The following is a 26,084-nucleotide window of genomic DNA, read 5'->3' as shown; positions in this document are numbered from 1 at the left end:
CGATGCCGAGATGGGTGGTGATAGGCCTATGTTGGCTGTTGAGGAAGTCGGGAAGTATTTTGTGACATGCGTGCAGCGTTGAGATGATGGAGGGGTCCGGGTTTAGTTGCAATGCCAGGGAGCAGCGTGGAAAGGTGCTCGCTGCTTGGGTTCAAAGACCAGTTGCAGATCTTACGCAGACATCCAGTCCAGGGGACGGTCTGTGTGTGTGCGAATACTTGACAGTCCAAAAAATATGAGTTCACCCCCAAACAGAGCAGGGCTTGATCGAAAGTTTGTGGGTTCTGCACAAGACAGTTCAAAATGTAAACCACCCTGGACAAATTCACGGCCCTGCATTGTCCCGGTGGCAGGGAAGACTTCTTTCTTTCATTGTATGCTGCGGTCAGCAGCTGTCCTGTGGCCCCCAAGGAACAAAAGAAGTAACTTGTCCTCTGGAAAGTAAAATACACCGCCCAAGTAGCAGAGCAGTATCCTCACACCACCGGGCCCTTGTGTACCCGTGGTGAATCCCTCACTGATAAAGTCGGTCGTTGTTTGTGGACCTTTTCTGGGAGTACAGTAATGTATTCCTAGTACTTTGTCAGATGCACTTTGCTATGTTCTTTCAGAAAGTTTGGATTGTTTTTAATGAATTCATTTTTTATTGGGGCCAAAATGTTTTCAGCTTTTGGCCCAGTTTTTAGTGTGTCCTGATGAGGGTTAAATATGGATTAATTAACGAAGCGGATGCCTTTAAAATAGAGTATGTGACATAGACAAAGGAGCACAGATACAAACTTGCCACCCAGAAAAACCCACTCGCTATTTGTCTCACATTATTAAACATCGGTGCATGTGGAAAAATGGTTAAACTCTCTGGGGTGAAAACCTGGACTGTTGGGGGTCGCTGAGACGCAAAGTCCATGTCTTAAGCAATGACCACTGGAAAGTTGTACTCTTTGGGGCTCAGGGACGGCCAACCCCTGGCCTCTCTGCTTTCCATCACCGCTAGGGCCCAGCCCTGACTGCCAGGGGAGAGCACCCCCTCCAGGAAGAGGCTGGGGCAGCCGGGAGCTTCCCCCCACAGCCAGCGCCCGCTGCTGGGAGCCAGGACTCCTGGGTTCTGTTGCTGGTCCGCGGGCCCCAGACTCCAGGTGCTGCCTCAGGATAAGGAATAGGTCGGGTTCACCACGCTCCCCAAACAGCTGCATTGGAAATGTGTGAAGAAGGGATTTGACTTTACTCTCATGGTGGCTGGTAAAGGGTTAAACCCCATTGCAGCCCTACAGCCCCCCTGCTTGGGACAGAACCCAGGAGTCCGGGCTCCCAGCCCCCCCTGCTCTAACCCACTAGCCCCCCTTCCCTCCCAGAGCCGGGGAGAGAACCCAGGAGTCCGGGCTCCCAGCCCCCCCTGCTCTAACCCACTAGCCCCCACTCCCCTCCCAGAGCCGGGGAGAGAACCCAGGAGTCCGGGCTCCCGGCCCCCCTGCTCTAACCCACTAGCCCCCCTTCCCTCCCAGAGCCGGGGAGAGAACCCAGGAGTCCGGGCTCCCGGCCCCCCTGCTCTAACCCACTAGCCCCCACTCCCCTCCCAGAGCCGGGGAGAGAACCCAGGAGTCCGGGCTCCCAGCCCCCCCTGCTCTAACCCACCAGCCCCCACTCCCCTCCCAGAGCCGGGGAGAGAACCCAGGAGTCCGGGCTCGCTGGGCGATTTCCCGCCGGCCACAAAGGGGTTAAAACCATAGAGCTCAGCAGCGTCCTTCCTTGGGGGGGGGGTCTGTGACGTCACAAAGAAGGGCCCTTGCCCCTCCCGCAGCGGGGGCGAGCCCGGGAGCGGGGGAGTCTCAACACCCCCCGTCCGGCTTTGCGGGGCGCTCTTAAAGGGCCAGCGGCGCCCCCGCGCAGCGGTGAGTCCGGGCTGGGAGCTGCGGGTGCGGGGGGGGCCGGGCAGAGCCCCGGTGGGGGATTGGGGGGGGGGTAAGTGATGACAGTCCCGCCCCTCCATCAATCCGGAGTCACTCCTGACTGCAACGGGGGCAGGGCGGGGTTCTGCTCTCAGCTCCCCTGGGGTCAATCCGGAGTCACTCCTGATTGCCATGGGGGCAGGGCGGGGCTGTGATCTCAGCTCCCCTGGGGTCAATCCAGAATCACTCCTGAGGTCAATCCAGAGTCACCCCTGACAGCAGCGGGGGCAGGGCGCAGTTCTGCTCTCAGCTCCCCTGGGGTCAATCTGGAGTCACTCCTGACTGCAACGGGGGCAGGGCGGGGTTCTGCTCTCAGCTCCCCTGGGGTCAATCCGGAGTCACTCCTGATTGCCATGGGGGCAGGGCGGGGCTGTGATCTCAGCTCCCCTGGGGTCAATCCAGAATCACTCCTGAGGTCAATCCAGAGTCACCCCTGACAGCAGCGGGGGCAGGGCGCGGTTCTGCTCTCAGCTCCCCTGGGGTCAATCCGGAGTCACTCCTGATTGCCATGGGGGCAGGGCGGGGCTGTGATCTCAGCTCCCCTGGGGTCAATCCAGAGTCACCCCTGACAGCAACGGGGGCAGGGGCAGGGCCAGGGCCAGGTTCTGATCTCAGCTCCCCTTGGGATCAGTCTGGAGTCACCCCTGAGTACAGTGGGGGTAGGGCTGGAGGGGCAGGGCTGGATTCTGATCTCAGCTCCCTCTAGCTACCACAGTAGACCATATCAGAGTAATTACTTAATTAAGTGTCTCAGATTCCTGCCCAAGATCGGGTCCGTTGCGCTGGGCGCTGCTCAGACCCCGCCTTGTCCGAGATCGGGGGCCCCCATCGCGCCGGCCGCTTGTTGTTCCAGGCGAAGGGGAGGCGCATGCTGCCGGTGGACGAGGAGCGCAAGGAGATCGACAGGGACGCCATGCCGCAGAATTGTGGAGCCGGTCTGGCCTTGCCTAGGGGGCTGGCCGCCCGCCAAGCTGGGACGGGCTCGGTTGGGTCTTGGAGAACCGAGAAGGTCTTTAACCCTGTGATGGCCCCACACTCAGACACTTCCAGCCTGCGAGGGACCCTGGGGACCATCTGGTTTGGCCTCCCGCCTAACCCAGGCCAGACGTCCCCACTGGGTGATTCCTCCATCCAGCCCGTAGCTGATGGCTGAGCTAGAGCGGGGTTTTCAGACAGACCCCTCCCACCCCCGGGACAGGCCTCTGAGAGATGGAGAATCCATCATATCCCTGGCTAGGACCTTCCAATGGTATCTCACCGTCCTCCTCTGCCCCACTGACTCCAAGGGAACAAGGGCCCTTTGACCCCAGCTGGGGTCTGGCCCCACTGACTCCACCCTCTCCCCATCTTTCTCCACAGGCTTCCCCCTCCCCAAGACTGACGTGAGGTGGATGGAGCGAGGGGAGGAGCCGTGGGGCCCTGATCTCCCCTCTCCCGAGGCTGGGGGGACCCACGGTGAAACCCACACAGGTGAGGAATGAGGGAGACCCCTAAGGGGAAGGTCAGAACTGGGGCCCTTCCAAACTGTGTCTGGAGTGGAGCTCTGGGAGGGGAGTGGGGTCTGGTGTGTTAGAGGAGGGCGGGCTGGGAGCCAGGACTCCTGGGTTCTGTCTCCAGCTCTGGGAGGGGGATGGGGTCTAGTTGGTCAGAGCAAAGGGGGCTGGGAGCCAGGACTCCTGGGTTCTACCTTCACTTTCAGTTCTTCTTCGAGTGATGGTCCCTATTGTTATCCATCAAGGGTTGACACGTGCGCCATGCGTCTGGCCCAGTGTCCGCTGGTCCGCACATGTCCCCTTCCTTCGCCTCATGGTGTCGTCCGAGGCCATAAGAGGCAAGGCGGACCGACCGCGCCTCCCATTCCTTCTCCACTGCCGCAGGGTCCGAGCCGGAGCTGCTACTGTCCTCGCGTCTCTGACGCCCTTCAAAGAACAGCCGTGGTAGAATTGTCCAGAGTTCCTCTTATTCTAGTTTCTGCTGTTCTCCGTCTCGTTGAGTGTTGAGCAGAAGTTCTTAGGAGATGAGAGACTTTGGGGACCCCATTTACCAGCTCCCGCCCCCAACCCAGCACCCACGCCTGCATATGGGATTATGCCAAAGACGGCGGGGTTCAAGGTCTGCGCCGGCAGCCCGGGTTCGTTCTCGCATCAACGCTGCCTCTCCTGCTTTGGGGAAGCCCATATTGCATCCGGGTGCAATGGCTGCCTCTCCTCCCAGCCGTACCCGGGAAGGTCGGGCTCTTGGCCTTAGCAAGCATCTCCTGGAGGTTGCCATGAGGCCGCCCTCGGACCCAGGCCGGGCAGCCCCGGAGAAACCCAGGAGCTTGCCTCCGACTGTGGAGATCGGGTCCGGTTCAAGTGGTACCACTACTATGCAGCCCGTGCGGGGCCTAGCCAGGAGGCGAGGAAGCAGGCCCAGAAGCGTGGCAATAAGTCTTCCTCCTGGCCTAAGACGATGCGCCTTCCGTGAGTTCCCGCCACGGAGAAACGGCGCGTTCCCGGGCTCACAAGCGGGACAAGAAATCGTGTAGGCCGGGGGGATCCGCTGGTACCAAGCTGCTCACGCCGGGGAGGTTAGAGACGGCGCCGGAGCCATGTGAACTGTTCGCCCTTGGGGAGCCGAGTTCTCCTCGTCTCCCTCTGCCGTCTCACGGGCTCCAGCCCAGGGTTTACCTCAGTCCAGTCATGGGCTCGCTCCCCGTTCCCCTACGGCGTAGACCGGTACCGCCGTTGGAACCGGGATCCGCCTTTTCAGCCTTGGAGGATTCGGATGGCTTTGGGCACCCTCGAGTAAGCGCTCAGAACCAGTTTTGGAGGGTGAGCCGCTCAGTTCGGTTCGGCCGGCGCAGGAATCCTTCCAGACACGACTGTGTCCTCAGCTCCAGGTGGCTTTCGCTGGTTCCAGGACCTCCTACGGAGGGTGGCGGGGGACTTCCGTATTCCACTGGAGGGAGAACAGGGCAAACACCCGGCCCACCCTCTTTGGTGGGGGAGTTGCCTACCGCTCTCTGTACCAGCTTGGAGTGCAGTAACAACGGACAAGCGGGGCCCGGCTGTCGTTCGACGTGGCTCTACGATGGAGTTCGCAGCGCTACCTCATCCACGTTCCCCCCGCCCTGATCCCTGCTCAGGGACCACGCTCACGACAGCATCCTTGCTGTAGAGGGTCGGCTCCCTACCGCAAAGGGGAGGCGATAAAGCAGGTTCCTCCGGACTCTCAGGGCCTGGGGTTCTGTTCCACGTATTTCCTGGTACCCCAGAAGAAGGTGGAGACCAATCCTGGATCTGTGTCTCCTCAATTACTTCATCCACAAGCTGGTTTCGGATGGTCACGGTGGCAGCCATCATCGTGTCTCTGGATGGTTCACGGTTCTCAATGTGCGAGGTTCCTGTTTTCACATAGACGTCCACCCAACCCACAGAAAGTTCTTGAGATTCGCGGTGGGCCCTCGGCACTTCCAGTACACAGTCCTACCCTTTGGACTCACCCCTGCTCCATGGGTCTTCCCCAAAGTTTCCTCTGTCGTAGCCGCCCACCGCCGGTGTCATGGGGTCTTTAGATTCCCCTCCCTCGACGACTGGCTGCTTGCAGCGCAATCCGGGGACGCCGCCATTCCTCCCCTGGAGGCGAGCGTCAGTGTCGAAAAATCGGTTCCCACGTGGCCCCTGGATGTCACAGGGGCCTCTGTCGATGCGGTCTCGGCACGGGCCGACCCACCAAGGGACAGATTCCAGACCCTGTGGGAACTCGTCCCCTGAGTAAGCAATGGTCCTTCTGTTCCGGTCAGGACCTGCCTATCGCTCCTTGGCCACACGCATGTCAGTCACCACCTCCGCTCGCCTCCGCCTTCACTGTCTGCAGCTGTGGCTCCGGAGAGCCAGTTCACCCATGCGACCATGGGCTTTCTGTCATCTACCCACCCAGCCACCCCGAGGTGCTCTCCTCGCTCCAGGGGTGGACGGTCCCCAGGCTGGTCATGCCTTTCCTCCCATCCTCTCCGGACACGATCATCATGGGCGCATTGCTCGCTGGCTGGGGCACCCTCAGGGGCGAGCATGTGATGCAGGGGACCTGGACCTCTCAGGGACCCAGGCTGCACATCAACACCCCGGGGCTTCGGGCGGGGCGGAGGCCGCATTGCGCGGGAATGTTCGTCGGCAGCGCAAGACGTACCTCCGAGCAGCAGGCAGGTGTCCACCAGGCTCTTGTCCGGCCAAGTGGATGCATTTCACCCCCTGGGCCCGACACCCTCCCCACGACGACACGACAACATGCCCCTTCTCTTGGGCTCCTGTGCTTGGTGATGTCGGGACTCGCTCTCCGTCCCATCCCGGTCCACCTAGCGGCTCTCAGCGCCTTCCACCCCCCCCCCCCCATGCGCAGACATGCCGTCCGTCCGTCTGCAGCCATTGACGGCCAGGTCTGCTCCGAACCTGCCCGCCCATCGCGCCCCCGCGGGACCTCAACCTCGTTCGCGCGACGTGAATGAAATCGCCCTTCCTCATAGCTATTGCTTCCATGAGACAGGTCAGTGAACGGATCGGGAGGTTGGGCCCCCAAAGTCTCCTGGTGCCTGCACCCCAAGTTCCTCCCAAAGGTCGTCCCCCGGTTTCAGCTCAACCAGCCCATCCACTTCTTTCCGAAGCCTCCCACCTCGGCGGAGGAGCGGCACCTTCCCTTCCTTGACGTCCGCCGGGCCTTGGCCTTCCACCTGCACAGAACAGGACCTTTCCCGACATCCCCTAGACTGCCCGCCCCGTGATCCTTTTGGTTCTAGTGCTAAACAGTCTCCACATGGAGGGTTTCTAAGTGGATTTGGGGGGTTTTCGGCTCTATCCGTTGTCAGGACGGTCTCTACCCCGTGGGGTGAGGGCCCCTTTCCTCAAGAGCGTACAGCCGCCCTGCGAGACACGATGCTTTCGGACGTATGTCAGTGTGACGGGTTCCCTGGGGTGCAGCCTGGAACCGGGGTACTGCTGAGCCCTCTGTCCCACCAACCTGGGCTCCCTCTCACACTGGCATGCTGTGACAAGCTGCAAACCCCTCCAGGTCCTGCACTCACCCAGCCATCCACAGGCAGGGACACACCCAGCTGAGTTACGTAAATGATCTCCCAGCCACTCAGGAATTAACAGTAAAGAGGCTCCGGCCAATTCCCCACAGTTCCCCAGCCTAGGACCCCAGGGCTGTATGGTCCTGCCCTGGTCAGAAGCCTGACCAGTGTAAGTTTATAACTTAGTCCACCCCTCCTTAAATGCAGAGAGGACGTGCACCAGTTCTTGTTCCTGAGCAGATTTCCCAAGCACTTCAACCAAAACCCACTCTTTTAGGTAAAATATAAAACCAGTTTATTAACTACAGAAAGACAGGCTTTAAGTGATTATAAGTAATAAGCATAAAGATCAAAGTTGGTTTTCTAAGAAATAAAAGTAAAATCGCAATCTAAGTTCTATAAACTAGACAGGATTTGAATCAAGCCGTGTCTCACCCTGATGGTCTAGTTCCTTACTACACAGGCTGGGATTCTCCTGTCCAGCCTGGGCCCACCTCCCCAGTTCAGTCTTTGTTCTCCAGATGTGTTTCCAGGTGTTCAGTTGGGGGTGGGGGGGGGAAGAGTGAGGCCAAGTGATGATGTCACTTCCCCTCTTTTATAGCTTTTTCCAGCCTGCTGGAAAGAGCCTTTGCTATGACACGAGTCAAGCAGCCTCCATTGTCTGCGTGCTCTTTCTGAGAAGTCTCCATTGTATACAGATCCTGGGATAATCCTTGGGAGTATGGATTCCTTTAATGGGCCATCAGCGTGTCTGGCTGCTCCACTGTTGCACCTGAAAGGCTGGTTGTGGGTGTTCCCAACTTCACAATATATTTCAGTCACACACACATATAGAAAAACTTCATAACTTCCCATCCAGTGACAGCACACACAGTCCAACAGGGTATTAACGTTCAACAGATCAAGACTTTTAAAGTGATACCTCACAAGGCACGCACTCTACAAACCATATCATAATCCTATCGCCCTGGTCAATAGGGGGGTGCCAGGGTGTTGCTTTGGGGTACAGAGTGTCACAGTCGGGGGGCCATGCGGAGTTCGGCACATGCCTTTGCTGCGCGTTGCGCCTTGGTACGAGGCTCTGCAACGGATGCCTCGTTCGGCACGGCAGGCCTCCATCCTCTTCCTCACACCCTCCTCCGAATTCGGCATTGCTTGGTCATCGCCCTGAGTGGAACGCAATAGAAACCATCACTCGGAGAAGGAGAAGAGGTTACTTCCCTGTAACTGGAGGTTCTTGGAGATGTGTTGTCCCCTATTTGGATTCCAACTCCGCCCTCCTTCCCCTCTGCTGTGGAGCAGTTAGATTCGTGGCGGAGAAGGAACCGGAGACGCGGTCGCAACAGACTCAACTTTCGAATTCTCCGGCTCTGGGCACACAAATACAGATCGGGACCACCCGTCTCAAAGAACCTCCAGTTACAGGTACACGACCTCCTCTTCCAGTCCCGTTCACCCACCCCCCGATCTCCTTTCTCTCTTCCCCAGCAGCTACCGGGGCAGCCGTGTTCCCGGCCCCCTGCCACAAGCCGGCCGGCCGCTCCTACCAGTGCCCAGAGTGCGGGAAATCCTTCCGGCAGAGCTCGCACCTCCTCCAGCACCAGACCACGCACACGGGCGAGCGCCCCTACCGCTGCCCCGACTGCGGCCGGGCCTTCAGCCAGAGCTCCGACCTGGTGCGGCACCAGCGTGTCCACACGGGCGAGCGCCCCTACCGCTGCCCCGACTGCGGCCGGGCCTTCAGCCAGAGCTCCAACCTGCTCCAGCACCGGCGCTCCAGCTCCGGCGCCCGCCCCTTCCGCTGCGCCCAGTGCGGCAAGGACTTCGGCCGCAGCTCCCACCTGCTCAAGCACCAGGCCACCCACTCCGGCGAGCGGCCCTTCGGCTGCGCCGACTGCGGCAAGCACTTCGGCCACAGCTCCAGCCTGCTCCAGCACCGGCGGGTCCACGCCGGCCAGCGGCCCTTCGGCTGCGCCGACTGCGGCAAGCGCTTCCTGCAGAGCTCCGACCTGCTCAAGCACCGGCGGGTCCACACCGGGGAGAAGCCCTACACCTGCGGGGAGTGCGGGCGCGGGTTCAGCCAGCGCTCCCACGTGGTCAAACACCGCCGGGTCCACAGCCGGGGCAAGCCCTGAGAGGGCGGGGGGCGAGATGGGGGGTGATCTGGGGAGAGATGGGAACAGATGAGCAGGAGGGAGGTTAGATCGGGAGAAGACGGCCTATGGGGACAGCTCCCACGGGGGACGGCTCCGGCCACCGGACTCCCGAGAGACTCTGCCATGGGGCAGCCCAGGACACAGGAACACCCATCCCCCTCCACGGCACAGACACCCCGACTGACGAGGCGACCGGGGGGCTCTCAGTGCCAGCCGGACAGAGGAAACACCTGGCTGAGGGGGAAGCTTGGGGCTCAGCAGCGTCTCGGCCACAGACGGAGACACTCAGTGGGGAGTTACACACGCTGCTTAGGGTGGGGCGGGATGGTGGGAAGGCGATGAGGATGTCAAGTGGGGTGTCTGCCGTGGGGAGGGGTGGAGGCAAGCTCCCAAATTCTCCCCATCCCCTCCCTAAGACCCAGCTCCCATCTGCCCACTGTACCCCCAAATCCCCTCCCAGCCCCCCCAGATCCTCTCCCCGCCCCCTCAGCTACACCCTGTCCCCTCATCCATTCTCTGCACCCAAATCGCTCCCTGCCCCATAGCCATGCCCCCCCAAATCACCTCCAATCCCCTCAGTCATTCCCCCTGCCCCCTCTAGCCATTCCCCTGTCCCCTGAAACTGGATGGGCCCATGGGTCTGAGCCGCGGGATGGTCTGAGGGAGGAGGCGGGATACCAGGCTAGATGGGCCCATGGGTCTGACCCAGGGCTGCGGATCAAATCCTTCTCTCTCCAGCTGGCCCCGGGGTTCCCTAGCTCGGTTCCCCCAAAGCCCAGGCCCCTCTGTGACAGTTCAGAGCATGGTTCCCGATGATGTCAGCGCCCCGCTGCGAACTCGGGGTGACTTTTCTTCGCCGCCGGCGCGAGGAGACGGCTGAGTGGGGAGCTCGGGGTGGGTCGCGCACGGGCTCTGGGCAGGCGGCCAATAAATACAGGCTGAGAGAAACGGGCACCCTGTGTATCTGTCTGTCTCTCCGCCCCATGGCCCCCCCACAGGGCTCCGCCAGGAGTGTGGAGGGAGAGCGCCCCCTGCTGGGCGCCCCCACCGCCCCGCTCCCTGCAGCACAGCGCCCCCTACTGCCCCGCAGGGGCCAGCCCAGCCTGCCGGGCGAGCGCAGGGGTGGGGTGGCCAATGGGAGGGCAGCCCCGGGCGTGTCACTGTTTCCTTTCGCTTCTCGGTGCGAGAGGAAGTGGGCAGAGCAGACGCCGCCAGGTGCACCGAGAGCTCAAAGCAGAGCAGACGCCGCCATGGTGAGCACCCCACGGCCTATCGCCGGCACCCCTGCCCCACTCCCCACAGCGGCCCCTGCTGGGCGAGGCCGGGCTGGGGTAGCCGGGAGCTTCCCCCCATAGCCAAGCGCCCCCTGCTGGGAGAGGCTGGGACTAGAGTCGTCGGGAGCTTCCCCCACAGCCAGGGCCCTTCCTGCTCCCCACAGCGCCCTGCCCCCAGCGCCCCACGCTGGGCGAGGCGTGGGAAGCCCAGACTCCTGGGCTCTGTCCCCAGCTCAGGGAGGGGAATGGGGGCTAGTGGGTCAGAGCAGGTGGGGGGCTGGGAGCCCGGACTCCTGGGTTCTCTCCCCGGCTCTGGGAGGGGAGAGGGGTCAGCTGGGTTAGCGTGGGGGGTGGGGGCTGGGAGCCAGGACTCCTGGGTTCTGTTGCTGGTCTGAGGGCCCCAGACCCAGGCTCTCTCTGTCTCAGGATAAGGAATACGTCGGGTTCGCCACCCTCCCCAACCAGCTACATCGGAAATCTGTGAAGAAGGGATTCGACTTTACTCTGATGGTGGCAGGTAAAGGGTTAAACCCCATGCACCCCTATAGACCCCCTCCACTCTAACCCACCAGACTCCACTCCCCTCTCAGAGCCTGGGAGAGAACCCAGGAGTCCTGGCTCCCAGCCCGCCCTGCTCTGACCCACCAGACCCCACTCCCCTCTCAGAGCTGGGGAGAGAATCCAGGAGTCCTGGCTCCCAACCCCCCCGGCTCTAACCCACCAGACCCCACTCCCCTCTCAGAGCCTGGGAGAAAACCCAGGAGTCCTGGCTCCCAGCCTGCCCTGCTCTGACCCACCAGACCCCACTCCCCTCTCAGAGCCTGGGAGAAAACCCAGGAGTCCTGGCTCCCAGCCCGCCCTGCTCTGACCCACCAGACCCCACTCCCCTCTCAGAGCTGGGGAGAGAACCCAGGAGTCCTGGCTCCCAGCCCGCCCTGCTCTGACCCACCAGACCCCACTCCCCTCTCAGAGCCTGGGAGAAAACCCAGGAGTCCTGGCTCCCAGCCCGCCCTGCTCTGACCCACCAGACCCCACTCCCCTCTCAGAGCTGGGGAGAGAACCCAGGAGTCCTGGCTCCCAGCCCGCCCTGCTCTGACCCACCAGACCCCACTCCCTTCCCAGCGCTGGGGAGAGAACCCAGGAGTCCTGGCTCACCCCCTGCCCCTCCCTGCAGGGGAGTCTGGGCTGGGGAAGTCTACGCTGATCGACAGCCTGTTCCTGACGGATCTGTACAAGGATCGGACCCTGCTGGACGCCCAGGGTGAGTGGGGGGTGGGGCAGGACCCAGGGCTGTATGAGGGTGGGTGAGGGGTGTGTGGGTGCGGCAGGGGAGGGGCGGAACCCCAGGGTGGATTGGGGGGTGAGTGAGGGGTCTGGAAGGTGGCTGGCGTGAGGCGGGATCCAGGGCTGTATCAGGGTGGGGGTCGGGGGTGCAGTTGGGGTGGGGTGGGGCGGGACCCGGGGGTGTTTGGGTGCTGGGGAGTTGGGTGGGGTGATCTGGGGGTGTAGCAGCGTGAGTGAGGGGTCTGGGGTGTGGCCAGGGTGGGGCGGGACCCGCGGGTGTATGGGGGGTGGGGTGAATTGGGGGGTGAGTCTGGGGGCGCGGCAGGGGTAGGGCAGGACTCGGGGTGTATTGGGGTGTGGCCGGGGTGGGGAGGGACCCGGAGGGTGTATCAGGGTGTGGCAGAGGTAGGCGGGACCCGAGGCTGTACCGGGGTGAGGGGGCCATGCCCCCCCGGCGCTGATCCTGTCCCCCCCAGCGCGCATCCCGCAGACCCTGGCGATCGAGCGGCGAGCTGTGGAGTTGGAGGAGGGCGGCGTCCGGGTGAAACTCACCGTCGTGGACACCCCGGGCTTTGGGGACGCCGTGGACAACGCTGACTGGTGAGGGGGGCCCGGGGGACACCCCTGCCCAGGCCAGTCCATAGTGGACTATATTGACTGGGTGGGGGATGGGGGGAGGGCAGAGCAGTGCATTGTGGGATATGCTCATGAAGCCCCCTCCTTTCCTCTCCCGCAGGCCAGTCCCAGCTGGGAGCCCATAGAGGACTATATGGACTGGCAGGAATGAGGAACTTGGGGCGGGGGCTGGGACAGTAGTGCATTGTGGGAACCCCTCACCAACTTCCCCCTGCCCCTTCCCCTGGGCTGGTCTTAGCTGGGGGCCCATGTTGGACTATATTGACCAGTAGGGACCTGATGGGGGGGGGAGATTCAGGGGGGGCTGAATTGGGAGAGTGGGGGCAGAGTCTGTCAGGGCAGTGCATTGTGGGACACAGGCTCTAACCCCTCCCCAGGACTGGTCCCTGCTGTGGGCTGTTACTGGACTATATGGACCAGCAGGGATCCTGGGGGAAGTTAGGGGAGGGAGGGGGTATTTGAGGAGTGGGGGGAGGGGCTGTCAGAGCAGTGCATTGTGGGACACAGACTCTAACCCCTCACAACGGGTGGTCCCAACTGGGGGTCCATACTGGACTATATGGACCAGCAGGGATTGGGGGGAGATAGGGGAGATTTGGGTGTGGAGGGGGCTGGTGGAGCAGTGCATTGTGGGAGACGCTCACTAACGCCTCCCTCCTCTCCACTCCCCCGGGCTGGTCCCAGCTGGGGGTCCATAGTGGACTATATTGACCAGCAGTTCGAGCAGTTCTTCCGGGATGAGAGTGGGCTGAACCGGAAGAACATCACGGACGGGCGGGTGCACTGCTGTCTCTACTTCCTCTCGCCCTTCGGCCATGGGTACAGGGGGACGCTGGGCCTGGGGGGCTGCGGGAGGGGGGTGTCATGAGGGGCTGGGGGGGAACTGGCAGTTGTGGGGGCTGGCATAAGGCGTGGGAGCTTTGGGGCACTGAGAGGGGTCACACGGGGTGCTGGGCATGGGGGGTGCACCAGGGGACAGTGGATTATTTGGGGGGTCACTCGGGGATGTGGGGGTGCTGGGGGGTATAGGGGCCCTTGGTGGGCTGAGGGACGGCGGGGGGTGCTGGGGGTCATTGGAGGGATGTGGGGGGCACAGGGGCTATTTGAGGGTGCCTCACTCCCTGCCCCCCCCCAGGCTGCGCCCCCTGGACGTGGCGTTCCTGTGTGCCGTGCAACACAAGGTCAACATCGTGCCAGTGATCGGGCGAGCCGATGTGCTGACCCCCCGGGAGGTGGGCATCATGAAGGAGAAGGTGAGAGTCACGGGGGGGGGGGGAGTTGTACAGGGGGGCAGGGTCCCCCAGCCCATGTGCTCCCATATCCCCCTGCACCCCAAACAGTGCCCCATCCCAACCCTCCTCCTGCACCCATACTTCCATGCTAGCTCCCCCAATTCCCCAGGATCACCACATTCCCCTGCACCCCAAATTCCTCCCCAGTCCACACAGCCCGCCCCGGAGCCCCAAAATTTCACTCCTTGCACCCCAAATGTCTCCCAATCCCAACCCACATTCCCTGTGCCCCCATATCCCTACTCAACTGAAAGCCCCTCCCCCTACACCCCAAATTCCTCCCACTGCCAAGCCACAACCCCCTGGGCCCCAGATTTGCTGCTCTACCCCCCATCCCTCCCTGATCCTCCCCGCATCCTTCTGCCCCCCAAATTTCCCTCCTTGTACCCCAATGTTTTCCTAATCCCAGCCCACATCATCCTGTACCCCAAATTCCCCCAATCCCCAACCACCTCTTCCTGTACCCCGATTTCCCTGGTACCGCCACATCCCCGCTGAACCCCCCCCCGGCCTCCTGCTTCTCCTACGGGGCGGGGGATGGGTCTCTGTTGTGCATGAGGGTGTTGGGGTGACGCTTCCTCCCCCCCCGGCACCCCCAGATCCGGCAGCAGCTGGAGGAAAACGCCATCAGCATCTACCAGTTCCCCGACTGCGACTCTGACGAGGACGAAGACTTCAAGGCCCAGGACGCGGAGCTGAAGGTGAGAAGTGCTCAGCGCGGGGGATGGGGGAAGGGAGTTCGGGGGGGGGCTACAGGAAAGGGGGGGCCCTGGACACCCCCTAACCCCCCCTCCTGCCCCCTCCCAGGGCAGCATCCCGTTCGCCGTGGTCGGCTCCAATGACATCGTCCGGGAGACCAAGGGAAAGGCCTTCCGGGGGCGCACGTACCCCTGGGGGGCTGTGGAAGGTAGGGGGCGCCGTGGGGCAGGGAGCGGGATGGGGCTGGGGAGCTCAGTGAGGTGGCTGTGGGGCAGAGGGGGGCACCGTGGGGTGTTGAGTGTCGTGGGGGGCTAGGGAGTGCTGGGGGTCAATTGGGGCACCAGAGGGTGGGGGGATAAGTAGGGGGTGCTGGGGTCATTGGCTGGCATGAGGGATCAGTGGGGGGCACTGGGTAGCAGATGGGGTCAGTGGGGGATGCCAGGGGTCGGTAGGGGATACTGGGAGGCAGGGGGGGCAGTGGGTGGTGCCTGGGGGCACTGGGGATTGGGGAAGCTGGGGGTTAGTGGGGGGGCACCGGGGGACACTGGGGGAGGCCAGGGGTCAGTGGGATGCGCTAGGGGGCAGAAGGGGCACTGGGGGAGGCTGGGCACACAGGGGTCAGTGGGGGCGCGGGGGGAGGGGCAGAGGGGTCAGTGGGGGGCACCAGGTGGCAGAGGGGTCAGTAGCGAGGCCAGGGATCAGTGGGGGGCACCAGGTGGCAGAGGGGGCACTGGGGGAGGCTGGGGGCAGAGTGAGGTGCTGGGGGGCACCCGGTGGCAGAGGGATCAGTGGGGGGCACGAGGTGGTAGAGGGGGCACGGGGGGAGGCCGGGGGCAGAGGGGGTGCTGGGGGGCACCAGCTGGCAGAGGGGTCAGTGGGGGACGCTGGGCGAGGCCAGGGATCAGTGGTGGGCACCAGGTGCCAGAGGGGGCACTGGGGGAGGCTGGGGGCAGAGGGGGCACCTGGTGGCAGAGGGGTCAGTGGGGGGGCACCAGTGGGCAGAGGGGGCACTGGGGGAGGCCGGGGGCAGAGGGGTCGGGGGGGCACCAGCTGGCAGAGGGGTCAGTGGGGGACGCTGGGCGAGGCCAGGGATCGGGGGGGCACCGTGGGGCAGAGGGGGCACTGGGGAAGGCCGGGGGCAGAGGGGGGGTGCTGGGGGGCACCAGCTGGCAGAGGGGTCAGTGGGGGACGCTGGGCGAGGCCAGGGATCGGGGGGGCACCGTGGGGCAGAGGGGGCACTGGGGAAGGCCGGGGGCAGAGGGGGGTGCTGGGGGGCACCAGCTGGCAGAGGGGTCAGTGGGGGACGCTGGGCGAGGCCAGGGATCAGGGGGGGCACCGTGGGGCAGAGGGGGCACTGGGGGAGGCCGGGGGCAGAGGGGTCAAAGAGGGGCACCGGGGGGGGGGACACAGGGGCCCCATGCCTCTGTCGCCCCCCAGTGGAGAACCCGGCGCACTGCGACTTCCTCCGGCTGCGGACCATGCTGGTGCGGACCCACATGCAGGACCTGAAGGAGGTGACCCAGGAGATCCACTACGAGAACTACCGGGCCCGCTGCATCCAGAGCCTGACCCGCGTGGGCGCCCGCGACCGCGGCAGCCGCATGTGAGCCCAGCGCCGGGGGGCAGCCGGGAGCAGGGCTGGGGGGCAGCGGGGAGCAAGGACGGGGGGGGCAGCGAGGATAGGGGGCAGCCGGGGGTTGAAATGAATCTGGGCACGATGGGGACACCCAGCCCCGCCTCCCCCTCCCCCTGACCCATCTCCCCCCCCAGGAAACTGTCCCGGCAAAGCGCCACCGAGCTCCCCCTGCTGGAGACGGACACGGAGAAACTGATCCGGGAGAAGGATGAAGAGGTGAGTGGGCCACGAGGGGGGTGGTGACGAGGGGGGGGCTCTGCCCCCGGTTATACCCAGCCCCCAGCGCCGGGCAAGGCGCCCCCCCTGTTCCCAGGCCCCGCGTCTCACCCCCCCCCCCGTCTCGCTCTCCCCCAGCTGCGCCGGATGCAGGAAATGCTGCAGAAGATGCATGCCCAGATCAAGCAGAGCCAGGGGGAGCAGTCGGACACCCTGTGAGGATTTCGGGGTCCCCCCCCGGGGGCAGCACCCCCTCTGGAGCCAGCGTCTTCTGGATTTAGCAGCAGCAGAAGGGACAGGGGTGATTCTCTGAGGCAGCCTAAGCAGCACTCGCAGCCCCCCCAAAACCCTGCTCACCAGAGCCCCCCCCGAACCCTAAATTCCCTGTTCCTCATAGTCACCCCGTCTTCTCCCCCTTCCCGGCTTTGCCCCTAATAAACTCACCCCTGTGTTTGCACCACTGCTCCCTGAGTCTCTTTTGGGGGGCATGATCCCCCCCCTTCTTTCTGGCCCACAGGTGGGGGCAGAGGGGAGCCCCACCCATGGACACGACGGAGAAACTGACCTCCCCAAAAAGGGAAGGTTTTTATTACTTAAAAACAACAAGAAAAAGAGACAAACTCAGAGCTGAACTCTGGGGGGGCGTCCTGGGGTGACAGGCGGGGCGGCTTCTGGGATGGGGGGGTCGTTGATAAACTGCGGGCAGGGGGGTTGCTGTAGAAAGGGGGAGCTGGGGTGGAATGAACAGGGGGGAAATCTGGGACTGGGGGGGGGATTGAAGTGGTGGGGTTGGGGGGGGACACCCCCCGTCTCTCCGCCAGGGGATTGGCGTTGCCCCCCAGCCGGGGTCTGAGTCCGCCCGGCTGTCAGTCCTGGGGGCCGCAGGCGTCCGGGGGCCGGTCCTGGTAGTGGGTGTACTTGCGGGCCGAGCCGTGGGCGCGGTGGGCCGGGTAGCGGGCCCGGTTCCGGTCCAGCTTGCGCAGGGCGGCCCGGGGCAGGTCCACCCGGCACTGCTGGGCCAGCGAGACCAGGTAGAGCAGCACGTCGCTCAGCTCCTCCGCCAGGGCCGCCCGCTCGCCCGGCGCCCAGCCTGGCAGCCCCGCCCCGGCCGCCGGCTCCGCCCGCCACTGGCTGGGGAGAGACGCACAGCGGGGTCACCGGCGGCCGGGGCGCGGGGACAGGCGGGCGGACGGACACGGAGCGGGGGGGCGCCGGGACAGGCAGACGGACGGACACACGGAGCGGGGGGGGCGCCGGGACAGGCAGACGGACGGACAGACACACGGAGCGGGGGGGCGCCGGGACAGGCAGACGGACGGACACACGGAGCGGGGGGGGGCGCCGGGACAGGCAGACGGACGGACAGACACACGGAGCGGGGGGGTGCCGGGACAGGCAGACGGACGGACACACGGAGCGGGGGGGGCGCCGGGACAGGCAGACGGACGGACAGACACACGGAGCGGGGGGGCGCCGGGACAGGCAGACGGACGGACACATGGAGCGGGGGGGGGCGCCGGGACAGGCAGACGGACGGACACACGGAGCGGGGGGGGGGCGCCGGGACAGGCAGACGGACGGACACACGGAGCGGGGGGGGGCGCCGGGACAGGCAGACGGACGGACACACGGAGCGGGGGGGGGCGCCGGGACAGGCAGACGGACGGACACACGGAGCGGGGGGGGGGGTGCCGGGACAGGCAGACGGACACACGGAGCGGGGGGGGGGCGCCAGGACAGGCAGGCAGACAGACAGACACACGGAGCGGGGGGGGGTGCCGGGACAGACAGACAGACACACGGAGCAGGGGGGGGTGCCGGGACAGGCAGACAGACAGACAGAGCTGGGGGGGCGCCGGGACAGGCAGACGGACAGACAGAGCTGGGGGGGCGCCGGGACAGGCAGACGGACAGACAGACACACGGAGGGGGGGGGGCGCCGGGACAGGCAGGCAGACAGACAGACACACGGAGGGGGGGGGGGGTGCCGGGACAGGCAGACAGACAGACAGAGCGGGGGGGGCGCCGGGACAGGCAGACGGACAGACAGACACACGGAGCGGGGGGCGGCGCCGGGACAGGCAGGCAGACAGACAGACACACGGAGCGGGGGGGGGGTGCCGGGACAGGCAGACAGACAGACAGAGCGGGGGGGGCGCCGGGACAGGCAGACGGACAGACAGACACACGGAGCGGGGGGCGGCGCCGGGACAGGCAGCAGACAGACACACACGGGGGGGGGGGGGTGCCGGGACAGGCAGACAGACAGACGGAGTGGGGGGCGGGGCAGGCAGGCAGACGGAGCGGGGGGGGGGTGCCGGGGCAGGCAGACAGACAGACGGAGCAGGGGGGGCGCCGGGACAGGCAGGCAGACACACGGAGCGGGGGGGGGTGCCGGGACAGGCAGGCAGACGGACACGGAGCGGGGGGGGGCGCCGGGACAGGCAGGCAGCAGACAGACACACGGAGCGGGGGGGGGCGCCGGGACAGGCAGGCAGCAGACAGACAGACGGAGCAGGGGGGGCGCCGGGACAGGCAGGCAGACACACGGAGCGGGGGGGGGCGCCGGGACAGGCAGGCAGCAGACAGACACACGGAGCGGGGGGGGGCGCCGGGACAGGCAGGCAGCAGACAGACACACGGAGCGGGGGGGGGCGCCGGGACAGGCAGGCAGCAGACAGACAGACGGAGCAGGGGGGGCGCCGGGACAGGCAGGCAGACACACGGAGCGGGGGGGGTGCCGGGACAGGCAGGCAGACGGACACAGAGCGGGGGGGGGGGCACCGGGACAGACAGACACACAGGTGGAGCAGGGGGGCACTGGGACACCCCGCCCCCACCACTTGTGCCCAGAGTTGAATCCGCCATGTCAGCTGCAGCCAGTAGGTGGCGACGTTGTTCAAACCCCCCCCACCACCCAACTGTCACAAGTTCTCGGGGCTCAGCCTGCCCCAGCCCCTGGGCTGTGCGTGCGTGGGGGGGGGGGGCAGCTGGGTCAGGTCCGTCCCTCCATCCCCTTCCCAGGTCTCTCCCGGGGGTTGTAAACCATCATCCCCCCCCCCCCCATACTCACAAGAGCTCGGCCACTTCCCCCACTTCGCCCACCAGCGCCAGGAGCAGGTTTCGGGGCTGATGGAACCGGCCCCACCCCCGCTCGGCCACGAACTCGGCCTGGAGCCGCCGGCTGGACAAAGAGAAACGGGGGGGGGGAGGGGAGGGTTAGAAAAGTGTGCAGGTCGGGAGTGGGGGGGGCAGGACTGGGGGGGCAGGGGGCTGTGGGTCAGGAGCGAGGGGCACCGGCAGGGCTGGGGGGGGCAGGGCTGGGGTAGCAGGGGGCTGCGGGTTGGGGCTGGGGGGGCAGGGGGCTGCGGGTCGGGAGTGGGGGGAGCTAGGGGGGCAGGGGGCTGTGGGTCAGGAGTGAGGGGCACCGGCAGGGCTGGGGGGGGCAGGGCTGGGGTAGCAGGGGGCTGCGGGTTGGGGCTGGGGGGGCAGGGGGCTGCGGGTCGGGAGTGGGGGGAGCTAGGGGGGCAGGGGGCTGTGGGTCAGGAGCGAGGGGCACCGGCAGGGCTGGGGGGGGCAGGGCTGGGGTAGCAGGGGGCTGCGGGTTGGGGCTGGGGGGGGCAGGGGGCTGCGGGTCGGGAGTGGGGGGGGGCAGGGCTGGGGGGGCAGGGGTAACTCACATGTCCTCCAGGGAGGGGTCAGCGCTGAATGTAAACTCCCCTGGGGTCCCCCCCTCTGCTCCCTGGTCTCCAGCTTCTGAGATTGTGACAGCAGCCTGCGCCCCCTGCAGGAGCCGGAGGGAATCACATGGTGACCCCAGAACCCCAACTTAGAATAATAGAATATCAGGGTTGGAAGGGACCCCAGAAGGTCATCTAGTCCAACCCCCTGCTCAAAGCAGGACCAATTCCCAGTTAAATCATCCCAGCCAGGGCTTTGTCAAGCCTGACCTTAAAAACCTCTAAGGAAGGAGATTCTACCACCTCCCTAGGTAACGCATTCCAGTGTTTCACCACCCTCCTAGTGAAAAAGTTTTTCCTAATATCCAACCTAAACCTCCCCCACTGCAACTTGAGACCATTACTCCTCGTTCTGTCCTCTTCTACCATTGAGAACAGTCTAGATCCATCCTCTTTGGAACCCCCTTTCAGGTAGTTGAAAGCAGCTATCAAATCCCCCCTCATTCTTCTCTTCTGCAGGCTAAACAATCCCAGCTCCCTCAGCCTCTCCTCATAACTCATGTGTTCCAGACCCCTCATCATTTTTGTTGCCCTTCGCTGGACTCTCTCCAATTTATCCACATCCTTCTTGTAGTGTGGGGCCCAAAACTGGACCCAGTACTCCAGATGAGGCCTCACCAATGTCGAAAAGAGGGGAACGATCACGTCCCTCGATCTGCTGGCTATGCCCCTACTTATACATCCCAAAATGCCATTGGCCTTCTTGGCAACAAGGGCACACTGCTGACTCATATCCAGCTTCTCGTCCACTGTCACCCCTAGGTCCTTTTCCGCAGAACTGCTGCCGAGCCATTCGGTCCCTAGTCTGTAGCTGTGCATTGGGTTCTTCCGTCCTAAGTGCAGGACCCTGCACTTATCCTTATTGAACCTCATCAGATTTCTTTTGGCCCAATCTTCCAATTGGTCTAGGTCCTTCTGTATCCTATCCCTCCCCTCCAGCGTATCTACCACTCCTCCCAGTTTAGTATCATCCGCAACTTCACCGGGCCCTGCTACCAAACACCCCCCACGGCAGCATCTGGGACCCCCGGACACACAGTGGAGGGTCAGCATTTGGGGTCAGTGCACCAGTGACCCGGGGCAGAGCTGGGGGGCGGGGGGAGCCCAGGGCTGGGCTGGCAGGGGGCTGCAGGTCGGGAGTGAGGGGCACCGGCAGAGCTGGGGGGGGAGCCCCAGAGGTTTCTGGCGGCCTGCCCCCGCCCCCCACAGCCCAGCTGGCCCCACAACTGGAGAAACGCCCCCAAACTGCACCCCCCACCACGCCTGGCTGATGGGAGACCCCCCCCCGTCCAACCAAAGCAGGTCGCTCGAAAGCGGCCCCCCCCCCAGGACAAGACAACAACCCCCTTCTGCTACCCTGCTGGGCGCGCCCCCCCCGCACAGCGGTAAGTGGGGGGCAAAGCCCAGGAACTGGGCGAACCCCCGGCTCAGCCCCGAGACGCGCTTCCCGCGTCGTCCCGCCCCCCCGGACGCAATTCCCGCCCCTCCCCCATGCACCCCCCGACTGCAATTCCCGCCCCTCCCCCATGCACCCCCCCGGCTGCAATTCCCGCCCCTCCCCCCATGCACCCCCCCCGGCTGCAATTCCCGCCCCTCCCCCCATGCACCCCCCGGCTGTAATTCCCGCCCCCCCTCCATACAGCCCCCCCGACTGCAATTCCCGCCCCCCCATGCAGCCCCCCCAGACTGCAAATCCCCCCCATGCACCCCCCGGCTGCAATTCCCGCCCCCCCTCCATGCAGCCCCCCCAGACTGCAAAGCCCCCCCCGGCTGCAATTCCCCCCCCGCATGTACCTCCCCGGCTGCAATTCCCCCCCCCCCACCTGGCCGCCCTCGCGGCAGGAACCGTCCATGCCTCCCTCGAACCCCGGTACCACGCCTCCACCGCGCCCCTCCAGCCAATCAGAGCAGGAGCCGGCCCCGGCCGGCCAATGGGCTCGCCCGATAGCGCGGCGCAGCCAATCAGGGCGCCCGAGGCAACGGAAAGGGGAGCACGCGGGGAGCGAGGTTGTAGGGAGCATGCGCAGTGACGCGGCTGAAGCGGCTGCCCGGCCTTTCCCCGGGAGCGGGCGGCACGTGCGGGCTGAGTGGGGCAGGAGCCGTGTGCGCGGGCGGGGCTAGGAGCTCTCGCACGGGCTGCAACCCTCCGTAGGATGGGAGCCCCCTCCAGCCGGGGGGGGGGCAGCCCCATTGCCAGCCCCTCCCCCAGCCCTGCCCCCTGCCCCCCCGTTATCTGCACCTCCCCCAGCCCTTTCCCCTCTGCACCCCCGATACCTGCACCTCCCCCCAGCCCTGCCCCCTCTGCACCCCCGTTATCTGCACCTCCCCCAGCCCTGCCCCCCGCACCCCCATTGCCAGCCCCTCCCCCAGCCCTGCCCCCTGCACCCCCGTTATCTGCACCTCCCCCAGCCCTGCCCCCCGCACCCCCATTCCCAGTGCGTCCCCCCAGCCCTGCCCCCTGCACTCCTCCATTGCCAGCCCCTCCCCCAGCCCTGCCCCCTCTGCACCCCCGTTACCTGCACCTCCCCCAGCCGTGACCCCCGCACCCCCATTCCCAGTGTGTGACCCCATTTGCCCCCCCGCGCCCCCACACCCCGTGCCAGCGGCTCCCCCAGCCCTGCCCCCCCGGAGCCCCGTTACCTGCACCTCCCCCAGCCCTGCCCCCCCGGACCCCCGTTACCTGCACCTCCCCCAGCCCTGCCCCCTCTGCACCCCGATACCTGCACCTCCCCCAGCCCTTTCCCCTCTGCACCCCGATACCTGCACCTCCCCCAGCCCTGCCCCCCCGGACCCTCGTTACCTGCACCTCCCCCAGCCCTGCCCCCCCGGACCCCCATTACCTGCACCTCCCCCAGCCCTTTCCCCTCTGCACCCCCGATACCTGCACCTCCCCCCAGCCCTGCCCCTTTGCACCCCCGTTACCTGCACCTCCCCCAGCCCTGCCCCCCCGGACCCCCGTTACCTGCACCTCCCCCAGCCCTGCCCCCTCTGCACCCCCATTCCCAGTCCCTCCCCCCAGCCCTGCCCCCTCCACTCCCCCATTCGCAGTCCCTCCCCCAGCCTTGCCCCCTGCACCCCCATTCGCAGTCCCTCCCCCAGCCTTGCCCCCTGCACCCCCATTCCCAGTCCTTCCCCCAGCCCTGCCCCCTCCACTCCCCCATTCCCAGTCCCTCCCCCAGCCCTGCCCCCGCACCCCCATTCCCAGTCCCTCCCCCCAGCCCTGCCGCCTGCACCCCCAGTGCTGGCGCCTCTCCCTCAAGTCGTGCCCCCCCCGGGCTGTGCCCCCCCTCAGTGTGCTGGAGAGCCCCTGGCCAGTGCCTGCACAGAGCCGGGGGTGGGATGCGGGGTCTCCCCCCCCATTCCTGCCAGGGGGGCTGAGTCTGGCCGCAGGGCCCTGCTGGGCAAGGCCCTGTCCCACCCCAGCAGGCGTTGCCGGAGCGGGGGAGCCCCGTCCCGCCCTGCCCCAGCCTTGTGCCCCCTGCCCCAGCCCGCCCCAGCCTGCCCTGCTGCGGCTCCGCACGAGTGGGGTGGGGGGCCCAGGGCAGCTGGAGGTGGGGAGGGGAGCGATGGGGGGAGGGAAGCCTGGGGGGGCAGTGGAGGGCTAGGGGATGATGCAGTGGCCAGCAGGGGCTAGGAGCAATGGAGGGAGGGGAATCTGGGGAGACAGTGGGGGCTTAGACTGATGGGGGGGGCGGAGTCCAGGGAGGCAGTGGGGGGTGATGAGGGGGCCAGGGCACCATTTCCCCTAAGGCCGATCCGGGCGTCGGGGGCGGCCACCGCCCGGGGTGTTGCTGGAGGGTGCCTTGGCCCTCCCCAGGAAGCTGAGCGTGGCTGTGATGGCGAGGGGAGGGCCCTGCCATGGTGCCCCCGCCATCAGCAGTTACCCCTGGCCTGCGGCACCGCTGAGGAGCTGGTGATCGCGTGGCCCCCCACTGGGGAGCACCCCAGGATGTTTCCAGCTCTCACGTACCCCAGCCACCCACCGGCAGCTGCACGGAGCGGGGGGCTGTCCGGGACCCCAGAGACGCCCAGGCCCAGGGGGCTGGCAGGTCCCAGCCCCGCTTTTGGGTGGGTGGGTGTGTTTGTGTCCTTGCATAGCCAGGCTTTGTTGCCTGCCATCCCTCTGGCAGCTCACACCCAGGGCTGAGCCAGTCAGGTCTCGGGAGCGGGGCAATGCGAGAAACAAGAGTCCTCTTAGCCCAGCCAGGCCCCGGGGGCGGCTCTTCGTCCCCCGCAGGAGCAAGGGCCTGTCTGCTGTGAGGGCTGCGTCTGGGGCCGACGCCGGGGATGTGGGGACGGAGCTGCCGCGTCAGCCGCCGGAGAAGCCGGGTGCAGCCAGGGCACGTTCTGTCCCCGGGATGCAGGCGACTTTGCAGTGCCGAAGGCGGGCGAGCTCGGCTGATGTCGCGGGGCACGAGGGGGCCCGTGTGTTTCTGCAGCGGGGGGGGGGGGGACCAGGCCCGAGAGGCTGCCAGAGCGTGGCGCGCGGGGAGGTCTGGGGCGCGAGCCGCCGGTTCCGCCTCGGGGTTCGCTCCGGGTGGCGGGTCTGGGTAAAGCACCAGGGTTGATTTTCTGCCCGTGCGCTTGCTTTGAAAAGGAATTCAGAGCTCTCCCGAGTCCGCTTTCCACGACTCTCAACGGTTTGCGGGCACTCGGTGTTTCTTTCCTAATACGCTGGATGACCCGATGTCCCGTTTGTAAAGGGACAGTCCTGTTTTGGGGGGTCTTTTTCTTATATAGGCACCGATTACCCCCCACCCCCCATCCCGATTTTTTACACTTGCTGTCTGGTCACCCTGGATGACCTGCTCTGCCGTGGAGAGGAATAATAAAGAAATACTCAGATCTCCGTTCAGCATTTTACATCCACTAGCCCAGACACTCCGCTTGTAGGACGCTTTCTAAGCTGTCCTGAAAACACAGCCACGGGGGCTGGGTCCTCTCCGCTCCGATTGCTTTTTCTCAAGTGCTGGGATCATAGAATCATAGAATCTCAGGATTGGAAGGGACCTCAGGAGGTCATCTAGTCCAACCCCCTGCTCAAAGCAGGACCAATCCCCAATTTTTGCCCCATATCCCTAAATGGCCCCCTCAAGGATTGAACTCACAACCCTGGGTTTAGCAGGCCAATGCTCAAACCACTGAGCTATCCATCCCCCCTGGGATGACGTTGCCTCAGCACCTTGTCCCAGCTAAAGCGTCACCTCTGAGTTCGGGAGCAGTAAACGTCAGGGACGTAAGGCTGCGGCCCTGTGTACCTCGACGTAGCCCCCCGGACCCCCCCACCCGGCCGCTGTGAGATGCTGATGAGGTGTTTGGTACAACGCCTGCCTTGCGAGGGGTCTCTTTCCGACTCCTGATCGGTTACTACCCTGTTGGACTGTGCGAGCTGTCCCTGGACGGGAAGTCGTGAACACGGAGGTACGAACGCCAGCGTTAGGGACTCACCGGCCAACCACACGCACCTGCTTTGGAACGGGAAGCCCGCAATCAGGCAGCAGCAGAAACCCCTCCCGGCCCCCGCCGCACAAAGCCCCCAACACAGGACAGGACTACGTTCAACGTAATAAATAAAGGGAGAGCGGCCTTCTTCTTCTGCCTGGTAAAGTTTCCAAGCTGTAGAAGTCCATGGTCAGCTGTAAACTTTTGAAGGGACAAACCCGAATGTTTTGTTCAGCGTTGGGAACATTTCAGAGGTAGGAACAACCCTCGGCCCTGGGGGTTTGTAACTCTGAGGTTCTAGGCAACGCCCACACCCAGCCTTTCAGTTGCAACAAAAAGGTTGGCCAGATGGGCGTGGGTGGCCCATCGAAAAGTTATCCGCTCTCCCTGAGGCCCCTTGGAGAAAGGACAGGGTGAAAGGCTGGTGGGTTGGGAGGGGTCAGGGGTCCCATAGTCCAGGTTGCACCCAGGGGACCCCCTCACAAAGATAACACACGCTTTGTGAACCCATACAAGAGTGCTCTGCTAACCTGGTGCTTAACCCCCCAAGTGTCTCCCCTGTCCATTCTCCAGTGAGATAACTCCCCTGCCACGAGCACTTTCGCTGTGCACCCTGCAATAGACGTCTGGTGGACCCAAAGGTGTAGGGTCCCCCTGGCTGAGGACCTTCACAAAGGCTCCGAAGTCCCTTTGTGCTTTATAAATGTTTGTCA

At 64.9% G+C, this 26,084-nt stretch overlaps 3 protein-coding genes across 7 annotated transcripts; 2 read left to right on the top strand and 1 right to left on the bottom strand.

Moving 5' to 3' along the window:
- The first annotated feature begins 1,755 nt into the window (after positions 1 to 1,755).
- On the top strand, positions 1,756 to 9,159 carry ZNF771 (zinc finger protein 771). 5 transcript variants are annotated; one of them, XM_084630000.1, is made up of 4 exons: positions 1,765 to 1,889; positions 2,800 to 2,955; positions 3,306 to 3,416; positions 8,485 to 9,159. In XM_084630000.1, exons 3-4 carry the CDS (start codon positions 3,338 to 3,340, stop codon positions 9,129 to 9,131), a joined length of 726 nt encoding a protein of 241 aa, XP_084486126.1. In that variant the 5' UTR covers positions 1,765 to 1,889; positions 2,800 to 2,955; positions 3,306 to 3,337; the 3' UTR covers positions 9,132 to 9,159. The 5 variants fall into 5 exon arrangements, with proteins under 5 accessions (XP_084486127.1, XP_084486123.1, XP_084486126.1 ...); XM_084629998.1 differs by having other exon boundaries at positions 2,701 to 2,955; XM_084629999.1 differs by having other exon boundaries at positions 2,693 to 2,955.
- Positions 9,160 to 9,165: 6 nt separating this feature from the next.
- Positions 9,166 to 16,646, top strand: SEPTIN1 (septin 1). Its single transcript, XM_084629996.1, has 11 exons — positions 9,166 to 10,405; positions 10,853 to 10,943; positions 11,601 to 11,687; positions 12,187 to 12,310; positions 13,031 to 13,165; positions 13,482 to 13,599; positions 14,238 to 14,339; positions 14,446 to 14,545; positions 15,775 to 15,940; positions 16,108 to 16,189; positions 16,328 to 16,646. Exons 1-11 carry the CDS (start codon positions 9,965 to 9,967, stop codon positions 16,406 to 16,408), a joined length of 1,527 nt encoding a protein of 508 aa, XP_084486122.1. The 5' UTR covers positions 9,166 to 9,964; the 3' UTR covers positions 16,409 to 16,646.
- Positions 16,647 to 16,771: 125 nt separating this feature from the next.
- DCTPP1 (dCTP pyrophosphatase 1) lies at positions 16,772 to 21,821 on the bottom strand. The gene is made up of 4 exons (XM_084630003.1): positions 21,753 to 21,821; positions 19,870 to 19,973; positions 19,263 to 19,373; positions 16,772 to 17,320 (listed from the first exon to the last, which is right to left on the bottom strand). The coding sequence occupies exons 1-4, from the start codon at positions 21,780 to 21,782 to the stop codon at positions 17,056 to 17,058; spliced, it is 510 nt and encodes a 169-aa protein (XP_084486129.1). The 5' UTR covers positions 21,783 to 21,821; the 3' UTR covers positions 16,772 to 17,055.
- Positions 21,822 to 26,084: the final 4,263 nt, after the last annotated feature.

Source organism: Lepidochelys olivacea (assembly GCF_965140295.1).
Source record: "Lepidochelys olivacea isolate rLepOli2 genome assembly, chromosome: 6".
In the NCBI taxonomy this organism is placed as follows: Eukaryota; Metazoa; Chordata; order Testudines; family Cheloniidae; genus Lepidochelys; species Lepidochelys olivacea.
Note: the sequence above shows the minus strand (reverse complement) of the source record. Positions and strands in the feature narration are given on the sequence as shown.